The sequence below is a fragment of the Epinephelus fuscoguttatus genome, linkage group LG19, assembly GCF_011397635.1.
Source record: "Epinephelus fuscoguttatus linkage group LG19, E.fuscoguttatus.final_Chr_v1".
Classification (NCBI taxonomy): domain Eukaryota; kingdom Metazoa; phylum Chordata; class Actinopteri; order Perciformes; family Serranidae; genus Epinephelus; species Epinephelus fuscoguttatus.
The window spans coordinates 40,076,173-40,095,500 of NC_064770.1; the positions used below are offsets into that span (position 1 = coordinate 40,076,173).

The following is a 19,328-nucleotide window of genomic DNA, read 5'->3' on the forward strand; positions in this document are numbered from 1 at the left end:
GTGTGTTTTGCTTTGCTTACTTTATGAATAAATATATTTTTGGAATCATACCTGCTGTCTGTTTAATGTTGCACAAGAGTAAATGAAGAGTCAACCTCTGCTGCTTCAAGAACTCAGAAATCCTTCAAGCTTTACTATTAAATTTGGTTATGGTTATTATTTCAAGTATTAATCAAAATTCCAAACTAATAGTTTACTGAACTTTTTAAGACTGATATCTTAACTGGCTATCACTTTTCCCTTCTTGGGTATGGTGCCCCACGAGCTGATTTAATGTAAATTAAGTCACATAATTTAATATAATTAATCATCATAATTAATAAGTATTTCTTATTTCAGATAGCCAATTTGATACTTTAATTGGAGATCTATTACGAGGTCAGGCCTGTGTTAAGGCTTAACTAATGGTGCCGCCATGTAAAACACAGCACTGGTGCCTAGGTCACATTTTGGTGTCCCCACATGACACAGAGTATTGTTATAGATTTTCAACAAATGGCATCCCTGCTTTTTATAATACCAGTAGATTCCCTACAATCTGGTGCCTCCGTGTGACGCCTATTATTGGATTCCCAACAGTATCATAAATGTTTGTTTGCTACAGAGCTTATTTTCTGCAAAAATCCAAAATCCACTGAAAAAATTCAGTGGCTTTTTGACGAGGACACCAGGGCATAACTGTATCGACATCGACCTACAATAATCGTCATCCCATCTTGAATTGGGATAAAATTATTTAATCCCAGGGTTTTTCAAGACTTAGAAAAGTTATCGGACTGAACGGATTAAATCCCAATAGTGAAACTAGGCATTTCGTGGGGTCGTCACACACACAAAAAAAACAAAAAACAAAATCAACTGATTTACAAACATCTCTTTCACAATGTAAGGCTATGGGGGAAAGTCTTTGGGACGTAACTCCACATTTGGCCACTATGTAAAATCTGCAAGCCTCCAGGAGAACCACTCGCCCTTGCAGCACATTTTTCCCAGTGGCCACTTGCGGTACAGCTGTGAAAAAATCCCGTCCCCAGAAAGCATTTTCCACATAGACACCAACAACTTCAAACTAGGTCAATTATGACTCTTTGAGTTTTTGAGCCATGGTAATTTTAAACATATAACATTTTCCTCAAGTTCGAGAAAAGCGATTTAAAAATTCAATGATGTCATCACAATATAAAGCCTATGAGCCAAGCAGGAATTCGTGGGCGGAACCAGCAGGAGAAACACTTCCTACACCGAGGAAGTAAACCCGGAAGCTAGAAAACTTTTTTGGTGTATGTGTCAGGTGAGCAACCCCACTGAATTGAATAGGCGCCATCTTGGTGTCCAGTATCTGGTATGCTTAAATAAAATCTACTCAAATTTGCTTCAAAGCTCGGCACTGTTCATGGGGGCTTGGAGTTTGACATAAGACTATGAAGGCATTGATTTTTTTGGCATATGTGAGAGATGTGATCTAAAAGGATTAAAAGGTAAGTTTTCATTTCATCTTAACTTTAAGTAAAGGATCCAAATACTTCTTCCACCACTCCCAAAACAAAACTAGAAGGAGAATGGATATTTCTCGTCAGTTAGCCAAAGACACAACTCCAAATGGATTCTACAGGCGACTTTATAAGGTGATAGTATATTACTGTTTGGTTAACAGCTAGTTCCACTGCCCCCAAGTGGCAGATAAGTAAATAATACAGCTTTAAGATGGATTTCTAATTAGTGCATGACTGTGAAAGATGATGTCGCCATACTGTATGATAGATGGAGAAAGAGACAAAGTGATAGATGTGCACGTGTCTTTCATTCATCTTTATTCCTCTTTGTAACGTTCACATGAGCTGACACATTCATGTTGTTCTAAATGTTGAATAATGATGTTCTTCTTGTGACCATCCTGGGTTTTAAATATTAACTTATCTTACACACAGTGAAAAAGTAAACCCACTAACAGGGAACACACACACTGCTCCCTAATGCTCGCTTCCCTGTGTTTCAAACCCGGGGCTCGGGACCCCTCAGCAGGTCGGGGGTTACATCCCACATTTACAGCACAACACAATGTTTTATTGACAGACGACACAGCTGTCATCCGGCTCATTTAAAGCAACACTGATGAACTATGACGAGCTGTTCCCACTTTGAATTTTACACCAGTCAAAAACATCCAATCAACTTGCTAATAATGTACTTCATCACTTTGACTGGCCCGAATCAGATACCACACCCAGAACGTCTGACTATGAACATGGCTTCACAACTAACCCAAAAATTAGGTATAACCACGTCTTCTCACGGCTGGAAGCTCCTGAGCAGTATGAAATAAGGGCAGTGGTCACAGAGACTGTACCGTGACAGAGAGGTCAGAGGTTTCATCAGCAACTCTGAATCCAAGCTGCTGATTATTAGAAAAATAACACAAAAAAAACAGGCATTCGTGTGCATAAAATACATTTAAAAATGACAGTCCCACTCTCTGAATCCTGTCTGAAGTGATTGTTAGCTAACCTCCTCCCCTCGCACAGCGAATATCCAGTTTACAGGGATTTGTGATTTGTGATTTTTGAAGTGATGGGTCCTGGTTTCAGACGGGAGTTGATAAATACAGGTTTCATATTTCTATGCAACAGCTGCTGCATATGCTGATAAAATGAGAGCTTTCATTGGCTGATTTTATGAGCTATAGCTAGCAAGCTAATCAAGCTAATATTAGCTCCAGTGGTCAGCTGAAAATGCAAACCGTTACACCTTCTAAATATTTATGTCACCAGCAAATGTTGAAATGATAATCTTGCAAAAGTAGATGAGAAAAGTACACAGGTTTCTGATTTGTATCCATCAATCACTGCATTAGCATGCTAATCAAGCTTGAAAATGGCTACGAAATCTGACTGCGCCCAGCAAAACTGTTTTGAAACCATAATCTTGTAAAAGTAGATTAAAGACGTAAAAGCAGGTTTCTAATTTGTATCCATAAACTAATGCATTTAGCATCTGAAATAAGAAATTTCTGATTTTATGAGCTGTAGCTAGCAAGCTAATCAAGCTAATATTAGCGCCATTACGCGATTTAAAACGCCTAAGTTACTTCTGAATTATGTTACCAGCAAATCTTGAGACGATAATCTTGTAAAAGCAGATAAATAAGTTAGCAGGTTTCTTATTTCTATCTGATAACTACTGCATTTGCCATCTGAAATGAGAACTTTCACTGGATGATTTTATGAACTGTAGGTAGCTAGCTAATCAAGCTAATATAAGCTACATGACTCAGTTGAAAACACCTACCCCGTCTGACTTTTTAATGTGACCAGCAAAATTGTTTTAAAATGAGAATTTTTAAAAAGGAAACCAAAAAGTCGCTGCTTGTAAAATTCAAAGCATCTACGTTGTCTGCACACGGTTCTCAACATGGAAGTGGCTGGGCAGGCGGCTAGCAGCTAACGGTGTGACTCCTTAAATGGTGCTAAAGCCTCCGTTACAGCGGTGTCCAGATATGAGCAGTAACTACCGGATGAGTACAGTGCATAGCGGGGGTGATGAGCTAGCCAGTGGAATACACATATTCATGTGCATCCAGACCAACCTAAGACAACAAACTACAGAGAAGCTCGGACTACAACACACAGAGGTAGCATGACTTAATTCTCTGCTCAGGACGCCATTACTCCAAAATCTTTACATAGCAAACAGACCTAGTGGTTTAATGTTGTGTTAATGCTCTTAATGTCACATACAGATAAATATGCACTTGAAGGCTACAAACATGATGCTCAAGAAATACAAGGCAAAAATTTGGTTTTAACCCTTCTGCAAAGTTCTCCTGTGACCAGGAAGTAGCATTTGACTACCTCCACCAAGGGGGTTAGGGTTTCGGTTAGTTTGTTTGTCAGCAGGATTATGAAACATGCAGAACTTGACCGGCTCTGCTGTGCCTAGTTCAGATGGGACGATCACTGTTTTGGAGGGGAGGGTCACATTTCTTTTATTGAGTTACAGACAGAAGGAGAAGCCGATCACCAGTTCATGAGGAGTGTTAGCACTATTTTTCCATGGCAATGACTGTAAAGGGCCCTCAGTAAGGATCCTTGTGGTTTGCATAAATTAGGACCTTTTAGGACACACATAATACAACACACACTACAAAAGACCTTCATAGAAAAAACAAGATTAACTACCTAAAGCAAAAAAATACATTAACATTGAAAGGCATTTTTACAGAATGTTCATTAAAGATCGATGCCGTTATACACAAGCAGGAAGATGTTCACCCAAAAACAGATCGAAGCTGAACTGACTCTGCTCTTTCATCACTTTGTGTGAAGAACCCTCAAAATAAACATATAAAGGCAAATCCAAAAGGAATATACAGGTAAAAGAGAAACAATATCATACAGTTTAATACAGATATAACTTAAAAAAGATAAATATCACTTATTTTTGTTTTATATACAGCAAGCCAGTGCTTATTCAATGACAGCATCAAACTAGTTTCTCAAACTATGGCTTGGGACCGGGTCACTGACCAGCATCTGACTGGTTTTAGAGTCTGGATCCTGCAGTGACCGTGTCCAGGTTTCCAGTCATATCACATAAGCACTTCAAACTCAAAATGAAAATCTTCATTAAAGGTGTCTGCAGTAGACGAAAGTGAAAGTGGTGGGTTTGTGTCTCTCTTGTCTGAGTTAATGTCTGTGTCTAGAGTTGTGAACCTGTCAGGAGTGCCACCTGATCTTCCTCTTTTTTTGTGTTTACTTCTGATTTTCCCCAAATCTTACTTTTCCTCTTTGTGCTTTGAAACGGCAGGAGCCGTCTCATGTTTTACAACTCTCGTTATTATCATAGATGATACAAAATAACGTGGCTACCGTGGCGTCACCCACTGGTTCATGGACTCTTGTTTTGAAATTTTTAGTTTTCAGCTGTTGCCATCTTGAATTTTGGAGCCAAAAGTGATCATATGTGAAAGAAAGGGTGGCGCCAACTCATACCCCTTTTCCAGCAACATGGAATGGATTCTGATCTGGTTCCTGCACCTATTTTGAACTGCTCTGAGAATTTCAATCAAAAATAAATTGATTCAGAACCCTCCATCCATTTTCATCCACTTATCTGGGGCTGGGTCACGGGGGCAGCAGGTCAAGCAAAGCACCCCAGACGTCCCTCTCCCCAGAAATGCTTTCCAGCTCCTCCTGGAGGACCCCAAGGTGTTCCCAGGCCAGATGAGATATGTAATCCCTCCAGTATGATCTGGGTCTGCCCCAGGGCCTCCTACCAGTGGGATGTGCCTGGAACACTTATAACAGGGGAGATGCCCAGACCACCTCAACTGACCCCTTTAGATGCAAAGGAGCAGCGGCTCTACTCCAAGCTCCCTCCAGATGTCTGACTCCTCCCCCTATCTCTAAGGCTGAGCCCAGACACCCTACAGAGGAAACTCATTTTGGCTGCTTGTATCTGCTATCCCATTCTATCAGTCACTACACAAAGCTCATGACCATAGGTGAGGGTTGGGACGTAAATGGGCCAGTAAATCCAAAGCTTCGCCTTCTGGCTCAGCTCCCTGTTCACCACGACAGTCCAGCACAGCGTCTGCATCACTGCAGAAGCTGCACCAAACTGCCAATCCACCTCACACTCCATTCTACCATAACCCTAACCATTCAAGAAGAACCAACCTTGAATCAACCTTCATGACAAGGAATATTCAGGCTTCGAGCAGCTCGTCCGGTATGGGGACACTGCGGCCCCCTTATGGAGCCAGACCTCCATAAGTCTTGCCAGCGAGCGTCTTGTGGCCGGGCCGTGGGCAACGCCCAAAGACACAGAGCAGCATGCTGTGGGCCCACCACCCGCAGGGACAGAATCAGGGTTCGGTGCATTGTGTGCCAGGCGACAGTGCTGATCTCTGGCATCGCGGACTGGTTCATCGCAGATTTGGAACCCTGAAAAGGCCATTCTCAGCTGGAACCAAACAACTTCACAACCTGAAGTGCAAATCATGACACAGCATCAGTAGGCGCATCATATTCTACAGGTTGGAAAGAGAGGAAGCTCAAGGCTTGGTGCGCAGTAGTCTCATTAATAGTATTAGTATTAATAATCAATGCAATCCATCTTGCTACTACTGTTAACTTCCATTTTGCATTGTGCAACACCCTTTGTTGATGACACATCCTTGATTACAATGGTTCCATACAAAGGTGGTGGAATTGCGGGCTGGTTTGGAAGATAGCACCAAGGTTCTGAGAATCCCGGACAGAACCAGTTCAGGAACCAGAGCTAATTTGGTGGAAAAGAGGTATCATTGGCTGTGGTGACGCCTGGCAGACAGCCTGGCACTCAAAGGGGCCACGCCCTTAATTTTGAGTGACTTTAAACCTTAATAAAATGTAAACAGGTGAGTTGTATAAAACTTCACCCCTGTACAGTTGTTATGAACGTTCAAATTAGCAATTGAGACCAAAACTGTTTTCTGTACCAGGCTGTAAACGTGTATTCCTACATTTTAACATGGGGGTCTACGGGGACTTGCTCTTGGAGCCAGACAGAGGAAGTGCAGGTTTTGGCACTTTGGCAGCATTCGGCTTCAGTTGTGTTTTTTTTTTGCTCCATTTTCTTTGTCCTTACTTTTTTCCTTTGTCTCTGGTTGGTTAACAGACAGACCTCACCTGTAAGCAGGAAATATGTTCCATATCAAATGTATAACTTCCGCTCTTCCCTACCTTTTCTGAACAATAAACGAGTCACTATGTTTCGAAGGAAGTGCTTCACATTCCGAAAAATTCCGAAGAGCACAGAAACTTCAACGTAGCCTCTGACAAGGTGCGTGGAAGTAAAAACGTAGGCAGGATTTGTTCTTCTTTCAACATCAACTTTTCGTGTGTACAAGTGCACAAAACCATACACTTTAAAGACCTTCAGGGAGTGTGCTGTTACCCCTATTTGAACATTTATTGTGCCGTGCCCCTCTTAATGTCATACATGTCCATTTCAAGCATAGTCCGGCTCTAATTATTCCACAGTCCCAGTCATTACTGGAATACATGAGTGCACTAGTTTCTTTTTAACCGCTCTTTTTTAACCCTCCTCTCATATTTCTGACTTGACATTTACACCCTCTCTATACATTGGACTCTACAAAAGGTCTTTTTGGTTTGACAGGAGAGGTAGGGCCCGTCTGTCTGTCACTGGGTCTGTCTGAGCAGCTATGAATCACCGGCAGCGTTCGGGCCAGCTTCACATCCAGGTAGGAGGGATTCTGGCTGGCGACGTGCACCGAGCCTTCACCCTGAGGATAGTAGTCGCGCTGGTTGTCATTGTGGGCGTTGTTGTTGCTGCGGTTGTGGTAGGCGATGGAGGATGGCTGGGGTTGACTGTAGCCTCCTTGAGTGGTGGGGGCTTTGCTGGGTGAGGTTACAACTGTGTCCACTGACGAGATGGCCCAGGAGCGAGACGGGCTGAGACAGGACGCTGAACTGGATGGAGCTTGTTGTTGGTACTGCGGCTGAACCCTCGCCGTCCTGTCGATTATGCCCATAAAAGGAGTGTTCCTAGATGATCGGCCAGCCTCTCCAGGATAGGTCCCGCCTCCGACCATGCATATTTCTGATTGGGGAGAGGAGATCAGAAAGAGATCGTCATGGTAACCAGTGACCCCTCCAACCGAGGTCAGATCTGAAGGTGAATCCATGTGCTGGACGGAGGCTGAGGTCCTAAAGCCTTGGCTGTGATTACCGGGCTGCCCACCTGCAAGGCTGCCGCTGCTGGTGGAGAAACGGACACTGATACTCTGGGAGTGGGCAAGAGGCCTGGGGGGAGGAGCCGGGGCGGAGGTTGGGTGGGCACTGAGCGGGCGTCGTAGTCCCCCCTGATACTGGTATTGGAAATCGTGCAACGGTGGAAGGCTATCGGGAGGTTCCACTGTCGACTCGGTAACTTCCATGGGGTAGTAGGCTGCTTTGGATTGGTTGCGAGTGAAGTGACGGGACTGGCCAAATCGATTGACAACCGCCCTCTCCCCTCCTCCTTCTCTCCCGTAGGCTGGTGCAGGCCTTATCTGGCAAACCAAGTCAACGTCTTCGTCATTCAGTGGATATGAAGCTGCAGAGCTCAGACCAGCCTGGGCCTGCAGGCTGGGCCTGATGTCGAGGGGGTTCGGGCAAATGCCCTCCCCCAGCTCGGCCAGTTCTTGTGGCAATTGGCCAAACTGGGAGTAAGCAGAAATCATGCTGGAGTGGGCCGAGGAACTGGGCTGACTGGTTCTGACGACCTGGACTTTGGCTGGTTGGAGCCACTGGCCTTGAACAGTGTTCTGCTTCTGGAAGGATCTCTGATTGGACAGGTGGTGGAGCTGCTGCCCTCCCTGGCTCTGGTGGTGGTGGTGGTGGTGACCTCCATTCCCTGACAACGCAGGCATACTTTCCGACATTGGACTGGGTCGCTGATGCTGCATCGGGGAGGGAGGAGGGCTGAAATGGGGATAAGAGGAGGATAGAGGAGGAGGCACAGAGTGACATGGAGAAGACGGGGAGTGGGTGGGGCTGGGGAGGTGACGATATAGGTGAGTGGGGGAAAGAGAGGAGGATGATGGCATGCCAGGGCGGCCGTGGGTGTCAAGACTTTGAACCACAGGTGGAGGGTGGAAGGAGGAGTGAGGAGGAGGAGCATCTCCTTCCCTGTGACTCCCCTCCTCCCTTTGCTCCTCTTCGTCTTCTTCCTCAGTAAGGCCCTCCCTGTCCTGCACCTGCAGACAGCCTGAGTCTCTGCTCCAGGCCTCATTAACGGCCACGTTTTGTTGATGAACACGATGTGATGAAGGAGGGGGAGAGTCTTGTTGTTGTTGTGCAGCCTGCCGACACTCCTCTTTGACCCGGGACAACAGCCGCTGGATCTCCCGGTTGGTTGGGCACAGGTTGCTCGCCTCAATCAGGTCCTCCAGGGCGGCATGGAACTGTCTGCGTGGTGAGGAAGAGTAGAAGCAAAGACAGAGGTACGATATCAGAAGATGACATAAAGACAGTGCTGCAATAATCAACGCAGGGAGAATCTGGGGATCCAAACTAACCAGAATACTTAAAACTTTCTGTTCTAGAGAAGTCATGAGAACAAATACTTCTGTACCAAGTCGATACCAAAATTCTGAAAACATGACGGCACTGGTTTTTCTTCAATACCTTAGGTGCATACCAGTGTTCTTGATATTTAATGCCAAAGAAAGAGAAAGAACGGCGACCAGCACGTAAGAACAACAATGAGGAAGACGGCGACAAGTGAAGGTGCGGCGACAGCTCCGCCTCAACTCGTCAAATAGAAGAGTTTTTTTTTTACTGACACCAGTGTCTTTTGTTAGTTCTTTGCGATGGCAACCACACATATTTATACTCTGATACAAACAACAGCAGCGTGATGTGACGCTGAACGCTGGCGGGGCAAGCAGCCAAATGCGAAGACCAACTCCAGTTTCCTCGTCCCCAAAATCTCATGAACCCACACAGACTGGTACTTTGTGTTCGAGACAGATTATCAAGGATTAATAATAATAAAAAATGTTTTTAATAAAGAAGAGTTTGTTTGTGGGATTTATTGTTTTGTTTTCATTTTTTACTGTGGTGTTGAAGTCAGTGCTGAGCATGGGGGAGTTGGGAACAGGTTTGGCATCTTTGGTATCGTCTCACACGTCCTCATGTCACCATCGTTACCTGCGTCCACGTTTGGCGCGGGCTCGGGCGTAAAAGGCTTCGTAGGATTTTGCTTTCAGCTCCAGCGCCTTGGTTGCAAACTCCTCAGCGAGGCCAAAATCCTGCAGGGAAAATAAAAAGAGTTTGTGATGGTGTGTTGACACCGAAGAAGGAAGAGACGAGATTCTCTTCAAAATAAAAGGGACTGACGTTCATCTTGCGGTGGCAGCGGGAGAGGTTGAGCAGCACACACACTCTCAGCTGTCTGAACGTCTTCAGCTCATCGCCCGGAAACTTCTGGAGAGCCGACTGGTAGGAGTGAGCTCCTTCCCTCACTTTACCTTGCTGCAAATGCACACATAGAAACCAGACCTCATCGGTAATCATGCTGTGTGTGTGTGTGTGTGTGTGTTCTTGAGTGCATGTGTGTTACCTTGTACAGTCTGTCTCCCTCTTGGATCAGTTTACTGAGCAGAACCATTAGGATGTCGGGTTTAGAGGTCGCCATGGCCCACGTCGCTGGTCCTACACACACACACACACACACACACACAGTGATATCAGCAAATATCTGACAAACGTTTGATTCCCTCTGTAAAGAAGATTACTGTGTTCAGTCTCAGATTTCTGTTTGTCAGTTATCAGTATTTTAATAAATCACAGCGGATCCATCTGTGTGTCACAGTAACCAGTATGAGGCACTCGACGGGCTGGGTGGCTTCAGGATCATATCTACCACATATGTCTCTGAAAGTTTCGACACACTGGAGTTTTGTGTGGCTGCTAGTGTGAAAGATAACATCAGTGTAGCCTGGCAGGTTTTGGTTTTTGTCCAGCTGTACATCAGGAGGGATGTTATTTTAGGAGAACAGGAAGTGTGCTTTGTTTTCTTTGTTCTATGGTTGGCACCACTCACCGCCCTTCCCTTTGCGTCCGCCTGGCTGGCTTCTCCTCTGTGAAGCATCTCTGTGTGTGTTCATGTAATTTCACTTCTGTCGGTACACTAAACAATAAATGGCGGTGCTTGCCTGACGACATCGGCTTCATGTTGCATCCGTTACCCTCAGCCGTCTAACAGGTTTGTATCACAGCCGCTCAGTTATTAGCAAAAGCAGTGACGTAGGTTAGATCACTGATAATAATAATAACAATAACTAAAGTGGATATTTTGGATTTTTGCAGTGGGTTGTGCGAAGTTCTCATGGCTACAACTCAGCTGTCAGAAAACTTTTCAGCTAGCTAACGTTACAGCCATAAACAAGTTTCTATGATCGATTGTCTGTTTGATAATCTAAACAAAGAACATGTTTGCTTGTGGTGGTTCTCCTAAAACGACCTGTGGTGAAACTATATTCTTAATGGTCCCTGATTAAGGAGCTGATGAGGAAACAGCGTTAGCTTGCGGAAAAATGTTCTTCTTCCACTTTAAACAACCAGTGGCAAACACAAGTCTAACGTTATTTTTTCAACAGCAATCTAAAATGTATATTTACACGTCTGTTGTACTATCCTACGTGTCCTCTCTTGCATCACTTCCTGTCTGTGTCTCTGCTTGAACACATGCTAGTCGTGTGTTTGTACCAATCTTGGCTCCCTTTTTGAGCAGAGCGATGACTGCTGAGGTGTTTCTGCAGCCGACCGCCCGGTCCAGAGGACGCATCCCGCTGCAGTCCACGTGCTCCACCGACGCACCGTGATCCACCAGGTGCTGCACCTGTAGGAGAAGACACGCCCACATTTAACATCTCTTACTGACTTCAGATTTCTCTCCTGAACAGAAGGAGCCTCGTCACCAGCTCCTTCACTTGCGTTGTGACGGGGACGGACTGTTCTACGCACCACTTCAGGGTCACCGCGGAACGCAGCCAGATCCAGAGGTGTGCGTCCGCTGCGGTCAGCGTGAGTCGTGGCTGCTCCTCTCTCCACCAGCTCTTTGACCAATGGGAGCTGGCCTTTGAGACACGCCCAGCTCAGCGCCGTTAACCCCTCCCTGTCCGTCTGCTCAAGAGACGCTCCTGGGAAAACAAAGAGAGATTCATCTCAGGGCGGAGCGTAACGTGGGGTCAGAGGTCTTCCTCCACTCACTGATGATGTGACATCACAGGTGGTTACCGTGATCCAGCAGCAGCTGAGCGCTGGTCACATGTCCCTCTGAGGCTGCCGTCATCAGAGCAGTTCGACCCTGCTGGTCCATCGTGTTGACCTCCACCCCGTGACTCAGTAAGAGCTCCACCACCTGACGAGAGACGGAGACAGACGCTCAGCACCACCGAGTGTGTGTGTGTGTGTGTGTGTGCGTGTGTGTGTTCTGTACCTGCCAGTGTCCTCGTCTCACAGCGCTGACGAGCGGAGTGACGCCGCGCCTGTTGCCTTGTTCTACAGCCGCTCCCTGATCCAACAACAGTCTGCAGACAGACAGGCGGCCACTTCCTGCTGCTGCTGTCAGAGCTGACACACACACACACACACACACACACACACACACACACACACAGAAACACTGTCAACATGTAACAACATGTTACGACCAATTCACACTGTTTAACAGATCTTATGACATCACCAACTAGAATCACCGCCCTGTGGCTGTACGTCTCCACTGACCTTTGACCTTTGACCACCAAAATCTATTGATGTCATCATTGAGTCCAGGTGGACGTTTGTGCCAAATTTGAAGAAATACCCTTGAGGTGTTTTTGAGATATCGTGGTCACAAGGACGGGACAGAGTTGTTCTGATCCTGGTAAACTGAGGCAGCTGTGTCGGACTGTAGTGCTCAGTTTCCTCCACTAGAGGTCAGTGACGTAGCACCGCAGCCACTGACTGACAATCACTCTTATTTACTACTGTCTTGGAGGTCGTTGAATGCACCTTAAAGTCAAAGTCACCTTCTGACCTGCAGAACCTTTAACAGCAACATGTGACGTAACTTAAGTTCTGGTTCAGTTTGCCACTGAAATATTCGGATTCACAAGGTGGTGCCTGTTATTACTGCTTTGTTTTTATTTTTAACTATTTATTTATATATTTGTATTTTTATGTGACCCTTTCAGTATTTTCTTTCTTGCTTTTTTTTGTAATTCTACTTTGCGTAATTTTGTGTGTGTGTGTGTGTGTGTGTGTGTGTAAGTGAAGAAGTTTTAAGTTTTCATGCACACATACACACATATTAATGTTTTGTATATGCTACTTTTTGTATTTTGTAATTTTTTAAACAATATTTTATTTATTGGTTAATTGATCCTTTGATTGATCGACTGGTTGAATGATTATTATTTTTAATTATTTTAAATTTCAATTCATTAAATGAATTAATTTTATTTATTTATTTTTTACTCAAACATGCTGACAATAAAAAGTATCTTCTTTCCTTTTTTTTATTACTTATTTTAATTTATTCAGTTGAATTAATTTGTTTATTTCTTCCTGCCTGATTTTTTTTTTTTTTTTTTTTTTTACCACTAACAGTTTTTCCAAGGGTTGAAAAATCTTATTTTTATTTTTATTTATTGTACCACTATTATCTAATAATATCATACATGAACAGTCAAATGTTTTATTTGGTTATTTGATCGCTTTATTACTTTATTTGAAAAATAAATTGTAATGATGTGCTGGAAGATTTGCTCCAACTTGGTTCTAAATAAAATTTTAAATTAATCAAATAAAATAAAACCCTGCAGTTGCAACTCATCAGCAGTAACAGGAAGTACAGTCGTCATGGTACCTGTCTCCCCCCACAGACTGTCGGCTGTGTTGATCTCAGGTCTCTCCTCCTCTTCCTCGTCTTCCTCTGGGAGATCCAGGAGGTACGACAACAGCTCTGATTGGCCCATGCTGGCGGCTGCGGTCAGCGCCTGCTGCAGCGCCTGACGCCTGCTCGCCTCCCTCTGGCCGCAGCAGGAAGTGCAGCTCCAGTCCGCACGCTTCAGCAGGAAGCTCAGCACGTCGAGGTGACCGTGCTGAGCGGCGTGCACCAACACACAGCGACCTGAGCTGTCCACGTGTCCCACCTGAGAGCAGACGGAGAGACAGACACTCAGAGACACCTCGAAAAAAATCTGAGTTGTAATTATTCTGACAGATATTAAAACCATGATTTAATATCTGTCATTTTCTCTATAAACAATAAAAATAATGATGACGTGATTTCTGCTGAGTCTGTGCCAAACAAACATGAACCCTCACATCTGGAACAGGACTTGTAGCATCTCTGTAGCCCCACAGTGCTTATTATTTATTATGATGTGATGTGAGACATTTTAGATTTATCAAAAAACTGCAGCAGTTACAAGTCTTGTAATTTTGAGGAGTCAATGACAAAATAAAACTGTCAATAAAACAGGTTATTAAACTGCTGTGAATCACTGCAACCACCAGAGACCTTGCAAACCCCAAAATATTCTGTGCACAACAAAATCTGAGGCTGATTCCTAGTTTGTGAGATTCATTTAGAAAATTAAATATTAAAGCGTTGTTCCTGCATGTGCGTATAAGTTGACCAGTAAAAATATACATCATCAATATAAACTAGCAGCAGACACAGGGTCTGAATGAACACCCACCGAGCGCCAAATATACACGGTCGGTGGATTATTTAATCTACCAGTCCCTTTGGCCGGTGAGTTGTTAAGTTAATTTCTGACTCTGGGTCGGCGGCTACCTTTGCTCTGTGCTGACTCAACATAGCAGTTTGATTAATTAGAGGTTAAAATTCCAAAACATCTCAACATCATTTCTACGCTGACGGATTTTAAAAATTCTATTTAAAACTTTAATCAAGTTGCAAACCCCAAAATATTCTTGCTCAACAGGTCCCCTGCTTCCTCTGTGATCATTTAGATAATTTCCTTTAAATTATCTGAAAAAAATCAAATCATCTCAAACATTACAAACATGTTTTGTTTTTTTTTTTAACCTGAGCTCCGAGGTCGAGCAGCAGCGCTACAGCGTCTCTGTGTCCCAGGTGAGCGTGGACGCACAGCAGGGGGGCGTTGTTCAGGACGTCACTCCGCACATCCACATCAGCCCCGCCCATAATCAGCAGCCTGCTCACCTGGACAGGTGGGGAGACGGTTACAGTCCAGCTGTGTGAGCAGGTGTGTGTGGATGAGTGTGTGTGACGTGTGTTACCTTGATGTTGGGGGTGTACAGGTTCCTCAGCGACGACAGAGCAGGGCTCAGACTCTCTGTGCTGTAGGACAACCACAGCCCCTGCAGGACTGACGAGGAGACGCGACAGCAGCGTTGATTCAGACGTCCTGAAATACTGGATTTTAATGTCTTTATCATTCAGGGACTATTCAGCGTCTTCCTCTTCTCGATCCACGTTATCATCACGTCTCACGACACCGAGCGAAATCTTAACGGCCTGAAAATCCACGATGATGAGTCGCATGTACCAAGAGTTACACAGCTCAGCAGTAAACAGCTGTTTTTAAAAGCTGTCGACTCGATGAGTCCTTCAAACAGGTGGCCCCGCTGTATGCAGATACACATCCCTACCCACCGAGTCAAGGTGTGTGTGTGTGTGTGTGTGTGTGTGTGTGTGTGTGTGTGCGCGTGCGCTGACCTTGTAGATGTGAGCCTTCAGGATGTGATGTCCCAGCTCCAGTGTTTGCTGTCGGTTCAACTTTCCGTCCTGTCTGCAGAGCCAGAACGCCAGCAGAGTGTGACCGCTCCTGAAGACGGACAGACGGACAGAGACACAGACAGACAGAATGTTGACACAGCTTTTGCTCTGTTGTCAGTTGTTCTCCCTCCGTCTGAGGATCTGGAGAACCAGAGCATATTCTTTTTTTGGATGCATATGTACTCACAGCAGCTGCTCAAGTGTCGTATGTGTGTGCTCACCATTTTACTTCAGACATCTTTCTCAACGAGCCGATACAAAACAGGATTCACTACATTTCTGAAGATAAAGCAGGATTGGTACCAACTGTCCGTGACCCAACTTTAAACCAGTAAAAACACTGAACAAAGCTGCTTCAGTGTCTGTTTTTCAAAGTCTAGAGTCTTTATCTAGAGCCAGTGTTTGGTTTGTCCATTCTGGGCTACTGTAGAAACATGGCGGTGCAGTATGGTGATCTCTGTAGACGAGGACCTGCTCCCTGTGTAGATATAAACGTCTCATTCTGAGGGAACGAGAACACAATTCTTTTTTTTTTTTTTTTTAGGTGATTATCCACTGAAGAAAACACGTATCATATTCCACGTCTGCTGATATTTCCCCTAGGACCCGTCACACTGGAGCTTTACACAAACTGTTGAACTGTCAAAAAAGAAATGCAAGCTCAGCGTGTTTACATCAACTGATTTGGAGCAAATAAACTTGGATAGACAAAGTGTACTTTGATCACAAGGTGGCGGTATAGGCTACACTTTACGCAAGGAGACCTGGTTACAGCGTTGAGGTCGGGGCCCTGGTGGCAGAAGGTTGTTACCACGGGCTCCAGTCCACACTAGCAAGTAGTTAAAGACTTCTCTAAAGCATTTGATACTATAAATCACAATGTCTTATTGGTTAAGTTATATAAATATGGTTTTCAGGATGTTACTCATAAATGGTTGACAAATTATGTTTCTAACAGAGCTCAGTTTGTTTGTGTTAAGGGATGCTATTCTAACAGAGCAAAACTACACTGTGGGGTTCCGCAGGGATCCATTGTTGGACCACTATTATTTCTTATTTATATAAATGATTTAGCAAATGTTTCAAATCTCTTCTCTTCTATCATGTTTGCAGACGACACAACCCTTGTTCTCTCACACTCAAACTTCAGTTCATTCACTGAAAATGCAAATGTTGGTTTAGGTGCCTATGCTGCATGGTTTGAAATAAATTATCTCTAAACATTAAAAAATCTAATTTTATTATTTTTAGCGGCAGAAAATCCTATAATATGGATTTATCTTGCATTACAACTGAGTCCATCGAGATGCCCCAGGTATCAACAACAAGATTCCTGGGAATTATCATCGATGAGGGTCTGAGCTGGAGAGAACAAACTGATTGTGTTAGTAGAAAAATAAACCCTTTTCTTTTATGAACACAGGTGTAGTTCCAAAGGTGGCGTTCTGATTCATTCACAAGTGCCCTCCCACCCCCCATGGGCCCCAGTGCAACCACATTACCTTCGCCTGTCTATTTACTGTTTCTGTGAAAGTTGCTCAGTGGCGCATGAAGCAAAAAAAATTTTGACTTCCTCAGATTAAATCACCCAATCTGCTCTGCGTCTGCATCACTGAGCTCACAGAGCAGGAGCATGAGAGACTTCTGCCGGCTGAGTGGCTAACTTCCTGTTTAGCCCTCTGCTAACTTGAATGGGGATAAAATTATTTAACCATACGTCTCTCCGAGAGTTTCAAAATGATATCGGACACAATGGATCAAATACTGATGGTGAAATGGAACGTTCTGTGGAGGCTGTGATACTCATAAAGTCTTTAACAACGTAAATCAATGGGAAAAGTCTTGTTGGGCCCCGGAGCTGTTCACACACACTGTAACCTGCCAGTATACAGAGCAGAAGAAGAAGAAACACCAGGAGAAGCAGACACAAAACAAGTCGTCTGAACATCTACAGGAGAAAAATGACCAGAGGTCTTCAGGAAGTTGTTCTAGTTGTGCAACTTTTAATTGCTCTTTCACATCAGGAAGTGTTGACCACGTGTCGTGGAGTCCAGAGACGAATACAAATTGAAGCAGTGGTCTTTGGAGACGCCGTCAGCAGAAACAGCTGATCGGTGATCTGAGGTGGACGTTCCCACATCCCGTTTATCCCATCAACTCTTATTCCAGAAAACTTTTTTGCACAATTAATCAAATTTAAAGATTTCCATACAGCTTTTCTAACGTGATGCTTGTAGAACAAATTAAGGGAACACGTGTGCTGTCGGTCAGCGTACCTGGGGTCGCAGAGGAACCTGTCGTCCTGACCCTCCTCTCTCCACATCAGCCACTCCCTGAAAGAGGCGTGGTTCAGCATCCTGCTGCCGTCGCTCCGTCGCAGCAGGAAAGGCGAGAGCTGCTCCACCCGGTGCACAAACTCTCCCCAGTGCAGCGTCCCTCCGCTCAGAGCGCCGGCGTTTACCACCTCAAACAGCTGGAGGGGGAGAGGAGCAGTCACAGATCAGCTGGAATCACAATCCAGGTTCAATGAATCAAAGATGAACTGACGAGACGACTTCGACACGACTGAGAGGCTGCAGCTCTGTGAGCTCATGTGTTCGTCATACACGTCCTTCATAATGTTCTCAGCCCCTATAAACTCTAAACTCTCCCGTTTGAACAGGTGTCTCAGCAAAACAAAAGCTTTACTGCAGATTTATGACCAGAAAAACCTCACACACACACACACACACACACACACACACACAGCTGCTTCTTAGATTAATCTTCAGGTTCTCAGCTTCTGTGTGACGTCTACTGCTGACCTGCTGTCTCCTCCTAAAAAGACAACAATGTCTCTGTGTGGGTCTCAGAGGGTGAACAGAGTATTTACACAGAGTGGTGTTAATACTTTTACTTCAACAGAGTAACTGAGTACTTCTTCCATCACTGTTGGAACTAAACATGGAGTAAATCTCCGACTGCAGGTTTCTGGTCACAGACGACTTGGACAAATAAACATTTTGACCTGATGATGGCGCTGGAGTCTCACACACACACACACACACACACACAGATGGCGTGTTCTGTACCTGCTGGTCGGTCAGTGGGTGCAGTGACGCCACAGTCACGTTGAGAAGTGGCAGAACTCTCTGGAAAGATGACTGGGTGGGAAACCGCATGTTGAGCTGCAGCAGGTAGACTTCAGCTAGACTCACAGGGACCACCTACACACACACACACACACACACACACACACACACAAACATTAGAGGGACATATCAAAATTAGGTCTTGCTGAGTCTTTGTGTGGACTGATTTAGCTTAATTTATTTGAAGGTTTTCTGCCATCCAGGACTTTATTTCATTGATGCAGTTGTGGATGTTGGTGAGTTTGGTCGTTTGGATTGAGGGGAAGATAGAGTTGGGTGTCATCAGCATAGCAGTGAAAAGAGATGTCATATTTTTGAATGATTGGACGGTGAAGCATGTAGATGGAGAAAAGAATGGGATCTAGGAATGGACCTAGGGTCCCGCAAGGTTCAGTCCTAGGTCCCATTCTTTTCTTTAAAAAAAAAGCTTTAGAGTCCTCCTGATGTTGCCTATGTGTTTATTTGTGTCTTGATCTATGTTGGTTGCTGTTTTTGTTCTGTTTATTATTTTACAACACTTGTATCTCTTTTATTCATTTTTAACTGAACAGCACTTTGGTCAACTTGGGTTGTTTTTGAATGTGCTTTATAAATAAATTTGACTTGACTTGGATCTGTCTGACATGTTACTGAGGCTCTGGAGAAAATGGAGCTGGTACTCTTTGCTGTTTTAGAAGTAGAAAACATGACATTTCCTGTTGCCAGTAGGTGGCACTATAACTCTTACTAAATGTTGACATGTAGATGTGTTCAGGGCCAACATTCATCAAACATATAAAGTTTGGGGCATTGGATCTTGTATGGTTGAGTTACAAACTCAACTTTTGATGATGCAGGTCTTTAGGTGAACTCAATCGAATCAAATCTGTAGGAGGAGTTGGTCAAAGT

The 19,328-nt window shown here is 44.5% G+C and overlaps 1 protein-coding gene across 1 annotated transcript in view; it reads right to left on the reverse strand.

Annotated features, from left to right (window-relative positions):
- Positions 1-1,597: 1,597 nt before the first annotated feature.
- The window catches only part of tanc2a (tetratricopeptide repeat, ankyrin repeat and coiled-coil containing 2a), a 31,790-nt gene continuing 14,059 nt past the window's right edge, over positions 1,598-19,328 (reverse strand). The window contains exons 12-26 of the mRNA XM_049562503.1: positions 18,381-18,515; positions 17,586-17,782; positions 15,250-15,358; positions 14,811-14,960; positions 14,596-14,733; positions 14,341-14,358; positions 13,405-13,690; positions 11,992-12,125; positions 11,790-11,913; positions 11,517-11,692; positions 11,259-11,391; positions 10,111-10,202; positions 9,888-10,022; positions 9,699-9,799; positions 1,598-8,954 (exon numbers count right to left, since the gene is read on the reverse strand). Coding sequence (XP_049418460.1) covers positions 7,121-8,954; positions 9,699-9,799; positions 9,888-10,022; positions 10,111-10,202; positions 11,259-11,391; positions 11,517-11,692; positions 11,790-11,913; positions 11,992-12,125; positions 13,405-13,690; positions 14,341-14,358; positions 14,596-14,733; positions 14,811-14,960; positions 15,250-15,358; positions 17,586-17,782; positions 18,381-18,515 — 3,762 coding nt within the window. The 3' untranslated portion in view covers positions 1,598-7,120. The remainder of the gene's footprint in view (positions 8,955-9,698; positions 9,800-9,887; positions 10,023-10,110; positions 10,203-11,258; positions 11,392-11,516; positions 11,693-11,789; positions 11,914-11,991; positions 12,126-13,404; positions 13,691-14,340; positions 14,359-14,595; positions 14,734-14,810; positions 14,961-15,249; positions 15,359-17,585; positions 17,783-18,380; positions 18,516-19,328) is intronic.